The sequence below is a fragment of the Bufo bufo genome, chromosome 2 (assembly GCF_905171765.1).
Source record: "Bufo bufo chromosome 2, aBufBuf1.1, whole genome shotgun sequence".
NCBI lineage: Eukaryota > Metazoa > Chordata > Amphibia > Anura > Bufonidae > Bufo > Bufo bufo.
The window spans coordinates 56,708,825-56,723,928 of NC_053390.1; the positions used below are offsets into that span (position 1 = coordinate 56,708,825).

Consider the following 15,104-nt stretch of genomic DNA (forward strand, 5'->3'; position numbering starts at 1 on the left):
TCGCTATAGGGGGTGCAGGGGTAGCAGTCACCACCTGAAGCCGCAGTACCAGGGGTATAGCCATAGGGGGTGCAGGGGTAGCAGTCACCACCTGAAGCCGCAGTACCAGGTATATAGCTATAGGGGGTGCAGGGGTAGCAGTCACCACCTGAAGCCGCAGTACTAGGGGTATCGCTATAGTGGGTGCAGGGGTAGCAGTCACCACATGAAGCCGCAGTACCAGGTATATAGCTATAGGGGGTGCAGGGGTAGCAGTCACCACCTGAAGCCGCAGTACCAGGGGTATCGCTATAGGGGGTGCAGGGGTAGCAGTCACCACCTGAAGCTGCAGTACCAGGGGTATCGCTATAGGGGGTGCAGGGGTAGCAGTCACCACCTGAAGCCGCAGTACCAGGGGTATAGCTATAGGGGGTGCAGGGGTAGCAGTCACCACCTGAAGCCGCAGTACCAGGTGTATAGCTATAGGGGGTGCAGGGGTAGCAGTCACCACCTGAAGCCGCAGTACCAGGTGTATAGCTATAGGGGGTGCAGGGGTAGCAGTCACCCCTGGACCTGTCAGTCTCACACCTGCACTATTGCTCCAAGAAGCAAGCACAGAGGCTCTGCTGCGGCTTCCAGATGTTGACTGTTCATGTGCTGCTCAAGAGGGAAGGGGAAGTCTCTTGGGTGGCGGGGCCAGCCCCTCGCTGCTTAAGGAGGCTGATTTGTGAACCGATTTGATATGTACAAATCGATTCACTTATCACTATTTATGGGGAGTACAAGTATTTACTAAAACCTGTCAGGGGAGCGGACAGGTCCCCCTTAGGCAGAGCTCAGTTCATTATGGTCATACATTGTTCTTCCTGCAGGGGCGCTGCAGGCTAGAAAAAAGAACTAATGAGGTTTCAAAACTTCAGTCTGTTCCACTTTAACCATCTTCAGTGCAAACTCCAATATCCGAATCTTAGACTCGGCCCCAAAGTCCAGAGCAGCGGCTGTATTGTGCGGCTGTGGCGCCGGCCTCAGAGTTGGCATTTATTGACCATTGTATTAACATCATGTTATGTATTGCACTAATGGCCATGTCATGTTTCCTTTTACGTGTCCATGTGCTTTCTTATGTTCTGTACCAAAGCATTGTGGGTGGTTGTATTATTTGGTTATGTAACCAGGTAAACGAGGCCTCGATTTCTGTATGATGTAACGGGCATTGCTTATTAATGAGGTGTTGTCAGTAGGATAAGTGAATTGTGTCACCTGCGGCATATACGAGAGGTTAATCATGAAAAGTTTTCCAGCTTTCTAATGTATTTGGTTTCTTAATGTTTGCAAGATCTCTGCTTGCTGTTAGCAACTAAAGAAAGATCCTGGGAGGGAGGGGGGGTCTTCTCATGAAGGCAGTACCTGTCTACTGTCTATATGTCCTATGTGGCAGACCGCCATGTAATACTACATTTCTCCTGCAGTGGCCGCTGCTGAGGGAATGCATTGCTGCCTGCAAAATCATGGGAGACTGGAGGCCTAATACATCTCACAGCCAGGAGCTTGCTGCAATTGTGTCTAAAGGAAAGGTGTTTTCCAATGTTAAGGTGTCCACCCCCCCCCCCCCCCCCCCCCTCTCCTCCATACATCATCAGGGGTATGAGGACACACCCATACACATAAGACAGTTGGACAGTCCTGCCGAAATATAGGTGTTCTGCGGACTTTTCTCGAGGCAGTGGCCTCTTACCCTTATCCCTGTAGGTGGAGAATGAATGGTGAGATGCCCGCTTTGAGCGGGTACGCCCAGTACAGTACCATGTCCTGTCATTAAGTTGGTAAGACCCCTCTCTGGTAGATATGGCTATAGCATTCTCATAGGTCAGGAAAGAATGGGATCTTTCGGTCGCTGACAGCAAGCAGAAGTCTTAAAGTTTACAGAAAGCTGGAAAAGAATGGGATCTTTCAGTCACTGACAGCAAGCAGAGGTCTTAAAGTTTAAAGAAAGCTGGAAAACTGGACAACACTAATGTCACATCTCCCTGCCGGTTCCTTGGGTCTGTACAGAGCAGCTATGCCCATAGTATACTGTCAGATGAGACATTCGCACCAGTATGGACTACGTCTCCCACAATGCACTGCACCAGGGTATATAGCGTTAGAGGATCTTGCTGGGAGTGAGGGGGACGGGGTGTTGACTCTCGGCTCGAGGGATTCCATTGTGAGTTTTGAATGCTGCTCTTGAATTTGAGATGTAACTTTAGATAGATGCAACGTTAAAGTAGGGCTCCATTCACACGACCGTGTCCGTTTTGCGGTCAGTAATCCGCGGTTCCGCAAATTATGGTTGCTGTCCATGTGCATCCCACTCTTATAGAAAGACGGACAAGAATAGGACGTGTTCTATAGTTTGCGGAACGGCCGCACAGATGAAAAAAAAATTGCAGATCAGACGCCGACCCAAAATATGTGTCGTGTGACTGTAGCCTAGAGCAAAGTTGACCATTTTATATAGGGTTAACCTATAAAATGCTGGTCCTGAGGGGGACCTCGGCTGCTCTAAGCAGATAGCTGATGTGTAGGGTCAGACTTCTTCAATCCTATGCATTTCATAGGGCAGAGGTTTATAGTGTGACGCGCCCCCTGCATGCGTTGGATTTACCGTACCCTCCTCTCTCTTTGCAGATGGCCCACCCATCGTCACCCATTACGACATCTCCGACACAAACTCGGACCCAGAAGTGTTGAACGTTGACAACATGCTGGCCGCCACAGTTGTCAAGGAACATAATAGTTCTGTGTCCAAGCAGGAGCCCCTGGCATCATGGCGCACAAGGGGACTACTTGAAGAGCTCAATGCTGATTCTGGTACGTCCGCCTGCCTTCTTTTTTTTTTTTTTTCTGGTTTTGCTTAACGGGAACCTGTCATCAACTTTATGCTGCCCATACTAACGGCAGACTAAAGTAGAGACAGGTGAGTTGATTTCAGCGGTCTGTCATTTATAAGTTAAAAGTAAGTGGTTGCCGAGAACCAACATCACAATCATTGCAGACTGGGCCTGGAGAAGAGTCCCGGCCACCTGAGAAGAGTCCTGGTTATTCATGAATTCCTGCTCTCCCTGCCCACCTGCTGATGACTGACAGTCTTCTACCTAGTTTTCTCACTTTCTATCTAGGAGAGAACTGCCAATCATCAGCAGATGGGCGGAGAGAGCAGGAGATTATAATAACCAGGACTCTTCTCAAGTAGATTGGACTCTTTTCAAGGTCTGGGTTGCAATGATTATGATTCTGGTTCTCGACCACTGACTTTTAGCTGATAAGTGACACACCTCTGACATCAGCATTTCTGTCACTATTTTATACTGCCCTCAGTGAGGTCAGCGTAAAGTTGATGACAGGTTCCCTTTAAACTGTTGAAAGGCATTTTTCCTAATGGGACATATGGATGTCAGAGACGGGTCCACCAATTGGTGAGGGAAGGTGGACCCACATTGTTTAGTAGTGATCATGGCTACCTTATTCTAAACAGGAGCTGTCCAGAAGGTGGGACCCATTTAAGGTCCAATTAAAGTTGGGGTATCAATTAACTAATATATATATATATATATATATATATATATATATATATATATATATATACATATACAGTGAGGAACAGAAGTATTTGAACACCCTGCGATTTTGCAAGTTCTCCCACTTAGAAATCATGGAGGGTCTGAAATTCACATTGTAGGTGCATTCCCACTCTGAGAGATATAACATTGTATGATTTTTAAAGAATGTATTTGTCTTGCACTGCTGAACATAAGTATTTGAACACCTGAGAAAATCAGTGTTAATATTTGGTCCAGAAGCCTTTGTTTGCAATCACAGAGGTCAAACGTTTCCTGTAGTTCTTGACCAGGTTTGCACACACAGGGATTGTGGCCCACTCCTCCACACAGATCTACTCCTAGATCTGTCAGGTTTCGGGGCTGTCGCTGAGCAACACGGAGTTTCAGCTCCCTCCAAAGATGTTCTATTGGATTTAGGTCTGGAGACTGGCTAGGCCACTCCAGAACCTTGATATGCTTCTTACGGAGCCACTCCTTGGTTATCCTGGCTGTGTGCTTCGGTCGTTGTCATGTTGGAAGACCCAGCCACGACCCATCTTCAATGCTCTGACTGAGGGAAGGAGGTTGTTGCTCAAAATCTCACAATAAATGGCCCCATTCATCCTCTCCTTAATACAGTGCAGTCGTCCTGTCCCCTTCGCAGAAAAGCACCCCCAAAGCATGATGTTACCACCCCCATGCTTCACAGTCGGGATGGTGTTCTTGGGATGCAACTCATCCTTTTTTTTCCCTCCAAACACGACGAGTGAAGTTTAGACCAAAAAGTTCTACTTTGGTCTCATCTGACCACATGACTTTCTCCCATGCCTCCTCTGGATCATCCAGATGGTCATTGGTAAACTTCAGATGGGCCTGGACATGTGATGACTTGAGCAGGGGAACCTTCTGTGCAATGGATGATTTGAAACCATGATGGCGTAGTGTTCTACCGACAGTGACCTTTGAAACTGTGGTCCCAGCTCTCTTCATGTCATTGTCCAGCTCCTCCCTTGTAGTTCTGGGCTTATTCCTCACCTTTCTTATTAGTGATACCCCACGAGGTGAGATCTTGCATGGAGCCCCAGTCCGAGGGAGACTGACGGTCATCTTTAGCCTCTTCCATTTTCTAACAATTTCTCCAACAGTTGATCTATTTTCACAAAGCTGCTTGGCAATTACCCCGTAGCCCTTTCCAGCCTTGTGGAGGTCCACAATTTTGTCTCTAGTGTCTTTTGACAGCTCGTTAGTCTTGCCCATGGTAGTAGTTGGCGTCTGACTGACTGTGGGATGGACAGGTGTCTTTAAAGAGCTCAGACAGGTGCTACTAAGTTAGATTAATGAGTGGAGTAGAGGTGGACTTTTTAAAGGCACAGTAACAGGTCTTTGAGAGCCAGAATTCTTGCTGTTTCCCAGGTGTTCAAATACTTATGTTCAGTCTAGGAAAACAGGTATTTTCCTCCCAGCATGTGCTGCTGGGCTGATTTACAGCCAGGCGAGGTCAAATACCGGACCGGATTTTTAGTGCCGGTCTGGGTTTTGGAAGCACCTGGCTGTCCTTAAATAGGCAGCTGGGCTCAGAAGCCATGTCTCTGTGTTGAGATCTGGGAGCCTTGTGTCTGGTTGAAGGCTTGCTACCTGTTTGGCGTGAAAACAGGTTGGTGCTGCTATGCTCAAGGACTCTTTGAGGCAGAATTGCCGCATGATGTGAATTACCACCAACACCGCAAGGTGACTTTTTTTAGGACTGCTTGTTTTGTCACATGCCTAAAGTGTGAATAAAACACTGAACTGTTTGATCCAAAGAACTTGTTGTTGCCTCTATACTGCATCCGCTAATCCTGTCTACCAGAGCGAAACCCCACTATTGGTGGAGGATGCGGGCAAGAGCAGTGAGACTAGCGTGATCGCCTGTATTTTTGGTTTCTGCATTTTTCAGGCACAGTTGTATGCCGTACATTAAACCAGCTTTATTACAACCAGTGCCCCACGACAAAATGGAGGCTGTTGTGAAGGCCCTCATGGAGGCTAATTTGCAGCAGCGAGACAAACCTGAAGCAACGGGAGGCTAATAAGCAGCAGCAGGAGACTAACCATTTGCTGCTACAACACGTGATGGCTTTGCAGACAGTAGGAGCAACCCCGAGCATCCACAATGCCCGGAAAGCAGTCCGTGCCGCGATTCCTAAGATGACCCCCGCAGACGACATCGAAACCTACCTGGCGATGTACAAGAAAGTGGCCATCAGGGAAAAGCTACCCCATGACCAGTGGGCTGAGGTCGTTGCTCCGTTCCTGGCATCCGATTGCCAGCGGGTGTATTTCGACTAGCAGGACGATCAAGCGGCCGACTACCAGAAAGTCAAGGGTGAGATTCTGGCAAGACTAAGGGTGAATCTGTTGGTCCTGGCCCAGCGGGTGCATCAGTGGGGGTTCAACCCGGCTGAGCCTGCAAGACCCCAGTATTATAACTTCACCTTCTGCAAAAATGGCTACAGCCTGATGTGCTGAGTCCCACTGCTATGCTGGATCGTCTGTTAGCCGATATGTTCTGGAGGGCTTTGCCATACCCTCTCCAGCACTGGATCGGTTAGGTGTCTCCTGGCAATGCCCTTGAGATGGTGGAACGCTATAAAGCTACCAGGAATCTAAAGGAGAGTTCTTTTGAGAGAGGGTCGGCAAACCCCGGAAATCTTCACCCCAGGCCTGGAGATTTGAGCTGATTAAAACCCGCCCGTGATGTACCCACGGCTGACCTGGCTCCGATTAGTCTGCTGGCGGTGTCAGGAGCCTGGCCATGTAAGGGCTGACTGTCCCCATCGGCTTGAGCCCATGGACAATAACTATGGCTACCGTCAGTCGCTATATGCCAGGAGGCTGTGTGCAACAGGTACCCCAGAGTCTCTAGATCATTTGTGCCAGGTGGAAGACACTCCGGCAGAGGCTCTGCTGCACTCGGGGAGTCTGGTGACCCTAGTAAGGGCTACCCTGGTGCGGTCTACTGACTATACTGGCCGGAAAGTCGGGGTGATGTGCATCCACAGAGACTTAAAAGACTACCCCACCGCGCTGGTGTCTCTAACCACGGTGGCCAGTAGATGGACCCACGAGGTGGCTGTCGCCACAAATCTACATTATGAACTTATAATTGGGAGAGACTTCCCGGCACTGTGGCCTGCTATGAGAGTGACTGATACCTATGAGACAGAGGTAACCCTAGCAGAGTGGCCCGTCTCAGGGGGGAGACCAGAACCCTGGGAACCTGAGACTTAAGGGCCAGCGGTAGGGGTGACCGCCACTTCGGTGGAAGAGGGGGAGACAACCCCGCTAAGTGTGATGGTGTGAGACGTGGAGGACTTGCCGCCGGGTCCTGAATTGGCAGACCTCGATGTCTCCAGGGATAATTTTGGTACCGCCCAACGTCTGGACCCAATTCTATCCCACGCCTGGGAAAATGTGTTAATAGTAGATGGTGAACCACAGCAACCTGGGGCAGAGTCAGTGTTTTCCCGTTTTGTGGTTCATCAGGATATATTGTATCGTGTAAACCAACTACGGGGTGAGCCTATTGAACAGTTGGTGGTCCCCAAGGCTTATTGCAAGCTTGTGTTAGATCTAGCCCACCAACACGTTCTCGGGGGTCACCTGGGGCTGCAGAAAACTCAGTATCATATTCTACAGCGGTTTTACTGGCCCAGCATATTCAAAGAAGTGGAAAAGTTTTGTAAGTCTTGCCCGACATGCCAGATAACTAGCCCCCAGCCACATTTCCGTTGTCCCCTAGTACCTCTCCCGATTATCGAAGTACCGTTTGACCGAATAGCTATGGACCTCATAGGCCCAGTACCGAAGTCTGCCAGAGGGCATCAACACATCTTAGTCATTCTAGACTACGCCACTCGGTACCCGGTGGCGGTGCCACTGCGACATACCTCGGCCAAACTCATAGCTAAGGAGTTAATGGAGATGTTTTCCCAAGTAGGACTACCTAAAGAGGTTCTGACCGACCAAGGGACCCCTTTTATGTCCAAGGAGATGAGGGAACTCTGCAAGTTGCTGCATATAAAACTACGGACGTCCGTTTACCATCCGCAAACGGACGGTCTGGTAGAACGGTTTAACCTAACATTAAAAAATATGTTGAAAAAGGTAGTGTCTAAAGATGGGAAGGACTGGGACATCCTTCTGCCCTATCTCACAGGGTTCTCGCCATTCGATCTGCTATATGGCAGACACCATTGCGGTCTCTTGGACGTGGCCAAAGAGGCGTGGGAACAACAACCCACTCCACATAAAAGTGTTATTGAGTACGTTACCAAATGCAAGATCGGATAGAGACAGTGTTGCCTCTTGTTAGGGAGCATATGGAGGCAGCTCAGCGAGCCCAGAGTCGGGTTTATAATCGGCAGGCTCAGGTCCGGATCTTTAACCCGGGTGATCGGGTTTTGGTTCTGGTGCCGACCGTGGACAATAAGTTCCTGGCTAGGTGGCAGGGGCCCTACAAGGTACTCGAGAAAATTAGAGATGTAAACTACAAGGTACACCAGCCAGGGCGGCAAAGGCCGGAGCAGGTGTACCATGTGAATTTACTCAAACCGTTGACAGATGGGGAAACCTGTACAGAAGACTGCCCGCGGCCGGGTTTTCTAGGAGAAGAGGTACTGACCCCTCTGTCTGATGCAATAGAGGCAGCTGCCACAGTAAAAATTGCTGACAGCCTCTCCTCTAAACAGACTCAGGAGGCCAGGGAGTTCGTTAGTCGGAACACGGATGTGTTCTCGGACCTCCCTGGACGCATTTCCATAATCCAGCATGACATTGTCACTGAGCCTCAGGCAAAATTCTGATTAAAACCATACCGGGTACCCGAGGCGACAAGCCATATCGGACGAGGTGCAGCTAATGTTGCAGCTAGACGTCATTGAGGAGTCAAAAAGTGAGTATTGATACCCAAGCCGTACGGGAGGTTGCGGTTTTGTAACGACTTAACGAGGTTTCCAAGTTCGATGCGTATCCCATTATCCCATGCCCCGGGTGAATGAGCTCATCGAGAGGTTAGGACAAGCCCGGTATTTTTCTGTTTTGGACCTCACGAAAGGGTACTGGCAGGTGCCCTTAACGGAGTCTGCCAAAGAGAAATCTGCCTTCATCACACCTGAGGGGCTGTATCAATATAAGGTCTTACCCTTTGGTCTGCATAGTGCCCCCGGCACTTTTCAGCAACTAATGGACATTGTCCTTCGTCCACATCTTCGGTATGCTTCGGCTTACCTGGACGATATTGTCATCCACAGTACCAACTGGGAAAGTCACCTACCCAAAGTGCAGGCTGTAGTGGACTCCCTTCGGAAAGCTGGCCTAACCGCTAACCCAAAAAAATGTGCGATAGGGTTAGAAGAGACTAGTACCTGGGGTATGTCATTGGGTGCTGAGTCATCAAACCCCAAGTGAACAAAATAGAGGCGATACGGAATTGGCCCCGACCTGTCACCACTAGGCAAAGTCATTCCTGGGAATGGTGGGCTATTACATGAGGTTTGTTCCCCACTTTGCTACTCTAGTCGCGCCCTTGACAGGACTCTTGAAGGGACACAAGTCAACGATGGTTCGCTGGGATGATCGGGCGGAATAGGCTTTCTCTGCTTTGAAGTCGGCCCCTTGTGCGGGTCCCCGGTTTTGGTGACACCCGACTTTAAAAGGGAGTTTATAGTACAGACGGATGCCTCTGAAGTAGGCCTCGGTGCTGTACTGTCTCAGGAAGTCAACGGGGAGGAGCATCCTGTTGTCTTCCTCAGCCGTAAGCTCACCCCAGCCGAGACCCAGTATAGTATAGTGGAGAGAGAGTGCCGGCTATCAAGTGGGCAGTAGAATCTCTCTGCTATCATTTATTGGGAAGAAAATTCCGCCTGGTGACTGACCACTCCTCTCAAGTGGATGAACCAGGCCAAGGACAGAAATGCCTGAGTCACCCGATGGTTTCTCTCCCTACAAAACGTTAGGTTTTCGGTGGAACACAGGGCAGGCCGGTTACAGGGAAATGCAGATGCTCTGTCCCGGGTACACTGTCTGGCGTGTGTTCACCCCCTCAGGGTTGAACAAGGGGGGGTGTGTGTATGTCACACAGTGAGAGGTCTGGTCTGGGAAAACAGGGATTTTTCTCCCAGTATGTGCTGCTGGTCTGATTGACAGCCAGGTGAGGTCAAATATCGGACTGGATTTTAAGTGCCGGTCCGGGTTTTGGCAGCACCTGGCTGTCCTTAAATAGGAAGCTGGGCTCCGAAGCCATGTCTCTGTTTTGGGATCTGGGAGCCTTGTGTCTGGATGAAGGCTTGCTACTTGTTTGGCATGCTGCTATGCTCAAGGACTATTTGAGGCAGAATTGCCGCATGGTGTGAATTACTACCAACACCGCAAGGTGACTTTTTGCTTAATTATGGCTGCTTGTTTTGTCACTTGCCTAAAGTGTGAATAAAACACTGAACTGTTTTGAATCAGAGAACTTGTTGTTGCCTCTATACTCGTCCGCTAATCCGGTCTACCAGAGCGGAACCCCACAATATATACAGTACAGACCAAAAGTTTGGACACACCTTCTCATTCATAGAGTTTTCTTTATTTTCATGACTATGAAAATTGTAGATTCACACTGAAGGCATCAAAACTATGAATTAACACATGTGGAATTATATACATAAACAAGTGTGAAACAACTGAAAATATGTCATATTCTAGGTTCTTCAAAGTAGCCACCTTTTGCTTTGATTACTGCTTTGCACACTCTTGGCATTCTCTTGATGAGCTTCAAGAGGTAGTCCCCTGAAATGGTTTTCACTTCACAGGTGTGCCCTGTCAGGTTTAATAAGTGGGATTTCTTGCCTTATAAATGGGGTTGGGACCATCAGTGGCGTTGAGGAGAAGTCAGGTGGATACACAGCTGATAGTCCTACTGAATAGACTGTTAGAATTTGTATTATGGCAAGAAAAAAGCAGCTAAGTAAAGAAAAACGAGTGGCCATCATTACTTTAAGAAATGAAGGTCAGTCAGTCAGCCGAAAAATTGGGAAAACGTTGAAAGTAAGGGCTATTTGACCATGAAGGAGAGTGATGGGTTGCTGCGCCAGATGACCTGGCCTCCACAGTCACCGGACCTGAACCCAATCGAGATGGTTTGGGGTGAGCTGGACCGCAGAGTGAAGGCAAAAGGGCCAACAAGTGCTAAGCATCTCTGGGAACTCCTTCAAGACTGTTGGAAGACCATTTCAGGGGACTACCTCTTGAAGCTCATCAAGAGAATGCCAAGAGTGTGCAAAGCAGTAATCAAAGCAAAAGGTTTTATTTTCAGTTGTTTCACACTTGTTTGTTATGTATATAATTCCACATGTGTCAATTCATAGTTTTGATGCCTTCAGTGTGAATCTACAATTTTCATAGTCATGAAAATAAAGAAAACTCTTTGAATGAGAAGGTGTGTCCAAACTTTTGGTCTGTACTGTGTATATATATATATTTGTCTCAGGGGGAATCCCTCACATAAGTGCTCTGTCTGGCTGCAGCAGGAACTCTCCCCCATTATTTATGTCTCTGAACTTCTCATCAGCTCACTCTCCAAATCCCATTGCCAAAGCTGTTAGTAACCTGACAGTATTATGGCGGGGGCATGTCCTTATGAGAGGACATAAGACACACCAGGGTCCAGACAATGTAATGTTACACAGGATTGCTTATGGTGTACACAAGAATATGAGCTTCTTCTGCATTCATGAGCATAGTTTCTCAACCTTTTCATGCCGAATACCCTCTAGTGACAAGAAGCTCTAACAGAGTGCCTGCAAGGAAGCAAACGGTGATATATGTGTACAAAATAAGGCTTTGCTTACACCTCTGTTTAGGGCCTCCATCAGCAGTTCTTACATATCTGACAGAAAGAACAGTGCAGCTGTATCCTTCCTGTCAAAATGACAGACTTCACATTTGGACCCATGATAGATGGCTATTACTTTTTATATTACATTCTGTGCTACCAAACCTACAGAATAATACAGTACTACATACTCTGGGGTTTCGCTCTGGTAGACAGGATTAGCGGACGCAGTATAGAGGCAACAACAAGTTCTTTGGATCAAACAGTTCAGTGTTTTATTCACACTTTAGGCAAGTGACAAAACAAGCCGTCATATTCAAACAAAGTCACCTTGCGGTGTTGGTAGTAATTCACACCATGCGGCAATTCTGCCTCAGAGTCCTTGAGCATAGAATCACCAACCTGTTTTAACGGCAAACAGGTAGCAAGCCTTCATCTATACACCAGGCTCCCAGATCCCAAAACAGAGACCTCGCTTCTGAGCCCAGCTGCCTATTTAAGGACAGCCCAGTGCTGCCATAACCCGGACCGGCACTTAAAGTCCGGTCCGGTATTTGACCTCACCTGGCTGTAAATCAGCCCAGCAGCACATGCTGGGAGGAAAATACCTGTTTTCCCAGACCAAACCTCTCACTGTGCCACATACCTATTACATACAGTGACTCACAGGTGACGTCTCCTCTGATTTGTAGACGTTTCCTCATTTTCTCCATTTGGCCCGGACCGCCATGATGACTTCTTACAGGCAAATCTTATTGCTGCCAAGTTTTCCACACAGACATCTTAGGTTCCTCACTTTTCCATAATCTTCCCCACCTTCTCAACACAAGCTTACCATACTGGTGTCCCCACAGTGTCTTTCTGCTTCTATTCCCAATAATGTGCCTGCTCTGCACCCCAATTACTAATCTGCTATCCAAAAAAAATGGTGCCGTACCACAGTTCACCTGAAAATACTAGCACCGCACAGAGTGCCTCCTTCAGTAATTATTACTACACAGTGCTCTCAAATAAAATTGTGCTCGGCAAATAGTGTCCCTGACAGTAATAGTGCTGCAAACAGTGTCCCCACAAAATATTTGTGCCAGTGTGTCCCTTTAGTAATAGTGCTTCCAAAAGTCCCACCAGCAGTGGTAATCCTCTCTGAGTGCCCTCATTAGTAATAGTGCCCCCAGTAGTAATAATGTTCTCCATTATGTGCCCAATAATAATGCTGCCAGTAATAATTAGGTTCCCTGTAGTCCCCCAGTAGTAATATGCTCTCCCAAAGTGTCCCCAGAAGTAATAAAGCCACCTTGTGGTTCCTGTAGTAGTAGTAGTAGTGATAAAGCCTACCATAGTGCCCTTAGTAGTATGAAGCACTGATAATAAAGTCCCCTCAGTACCCCCAGTAGTAACCCACCAAAGTGCTCTCAGCTGTAGTAATGGCCCCCAGAATGCCCACCATAGTGCCCTCCTAGAAGTGATAATACCCTCCCTATAGTCCCTCCCAGTAATACAGCCCACAGAGTGTCCTCAGTAGTAATAAACCCACCAGTGCTCGTCCAGTAGCGATAATACCCTCCCTATAATCTATCCCAGTAATAATACAGCCCCTCAGGAGTAATATTACCCCTATTATGGGTGTCAGATTGTGGGTCTTTGTATGTACTGGGCTCTTGCCCCCAGATTCTTGTAGAGTGGAAAGAAAAACAGAGCCCGCAGTGTGCTACACCAAGGTGTGCTCCTGATATTAATGACTAGGTCGGTTTGGGTCAGACACCCCGCACCCCCATGATTAGCTGTGCCCCCTGGTGCTGGAACTAGCACTTTGAATGGATCAAGAAGCGCAGCGCCATTCACTGTGGCCGTGCCGGGTTACTGCAGCCCCACTTCTCTTCAATTTATTCTTACTATTATTATTATTTATTTTAAAGCGCCTTAATTCCATGGCGCTGTACATCCAGCCGGGGTCACAGAACCAAAAAAACACAGTAAACAAGAAACTATTAACAGACTGGTACAGAGGGGTAGAGGACCCTGCCCGCAAGAGCTTACAATCTATAATGGAACCTAAGCTGCAGTAACTGGGCACCGCCACTGTCAACAGAGCTCCAACACCAGAGGCTGCAGGGCACAGCTGATCGTGGGGCCCAAGGATAAGTCATCAATATCAGGAGCCTGGAAAACCCCTTTAAGTAGTGAAGTCCTGGCAGCAACTTTCGGCATTCCAGCTGCTATGAAACTACAACGTCCAGCAGGCAAACGTGCTCTGCTGTTCTCACAACTCCCATAGAAGTGAATGGAGCATTCTGGGAATTGTAGTTTCAAAACAGCTGGAGTGCCGGAGGCTGCTGATCCCTGACCTAGATGTTTCCTATTACATTGTCTGCAGATATCGGTGGACTCACGGGTGGAAAGAAGCTCTTGGCGCAGGACATTTTCTTACTTGTTTTTCATGTTTAGGATAAAATCTCCTATGAATGCTCCCTGGCTGTCAGGATACATATTTTCTTAAGGTTTTTTATTTTTATTTTTCTGTGCAGGTCATTTAGATCCAGCGCTGCCATCTTGTGATAAATTACCCCCCAGCAATGCGCAGAAAAATGACGAAATTAACATTGCATCTTCCGGCAGCGAGGTGGAGATTGTGGGGGTGCAGGAACATGCCAGGTACGTCCACTACTACATGCAGTAAACCTGAGGGTGAGAAGTGGGGGTGTGCAGGAACATGCCAGGTACGTCCTCTACTACATGCAGTAAACCTGAGGGTGAGAAGTGGGGGTGCAGGAACATGCCAGGTACGTCCACTACTACATGCAGTAAACCTGAGGGTGAGAAGTGGGGGTGTGCAGGAACATGCCAGGTACGTCCTCTACTACATGCAGTAAACCTGAGGGTGAGAAGTGGGGGGGGGGGGGGGTGCAGGAACATGCCAGGTACGTCCACTACTACATACAGTAAACCTGAGGGTGAGAAGTGGGGGTGTGCAGGAACATGCCAGGTACGTCCTCTACTACATGCAGTAAACCTGAGGGTGAGAAGTGGGGGTGTGCAGGAACATGCCAGGTACGTCCACTACTACATGCAGTAAACCTGAGGGTGAGAAGTGGGGGTGTGCAGGAACATGCCAGGTACGTCTACTACTACATGCAGTAAACCTGAGGGTGAGAAGTGGGGGTGTGCAGGAACATGCCAGGTACGTCTACTACTACATGCAGTAAACCTGAGGGTGAGAAGTGGGGGTGTGCAGGAACATGCCAGGTACGTCCACTACTACATACAGTAAACCTGAGGGTGAGAAGTGGGGTGTGCAGGAACATGCCAGGTACGTCCATTACTACATACTGTAAACCTGAGGGTGAGAAGTGGGGGTGCAGGAACATGCCCGGTACGTCCTCTACTACATGCAGTAAACCTGAGGGTGAGAAGTGGGGGTGTGCAGGAACATGCCAGGTACGTCCTCTACTACATGCAGTAAACCTGAGGGTGAGAAGTGGGGGTGCAGGAACATGCCAGGTACGTCCTCTACTACATGCAGTAAACCTGAGGGTGAGAAGTGGGGGTGTGCAGGAACATGCCAGGTACGTCCTCTACTACATGCAGTAAACCTGAGGGTGAGAAGTGGGGGTGTGCAGGAACATGCCAGGTACGTCCTCTACTACATGCAGTAAACCTGAGGGTGAGAAGTGGGGGTGTGCAGGAAC

The 15,104-nt window shown here is 48.5% G+C and overlaps 1 protein-coding gene across 3 annotated transcripts in view; it reads left to right on the forward strand.

Annotated features, from left to right (window-relative positions):
* The window catches only part of C2H18orf25 (chromosome 2 C18orf25 homolog), a 55,401-nt gene that overhangs the window by 38,657 nt on the left and 1,640 nt on the right, over nucleotides 1-15,104 (forward strand). For 2 of the 3 annotated variants that reach the window (XM_040421131.1, XM_040421129.1), the window contains exons 3-4: nucleotides 2,650-2,832; nucleotides 13,944-14,070. In XM_040421131.1, coding sequence (XP_040277065.1) covers nucleotides 2,650-2,832; nucleotides 13,944-14,070 — 310 coding nt within the window. The remainder of the gene's footprint in view (nucleotides 1-2,649; nucleotides 2,833-13,943; nucleotides 14,071-15,104) is intronic. The other variant, XM_040421133.1, reaches the window with a different exon arrangement.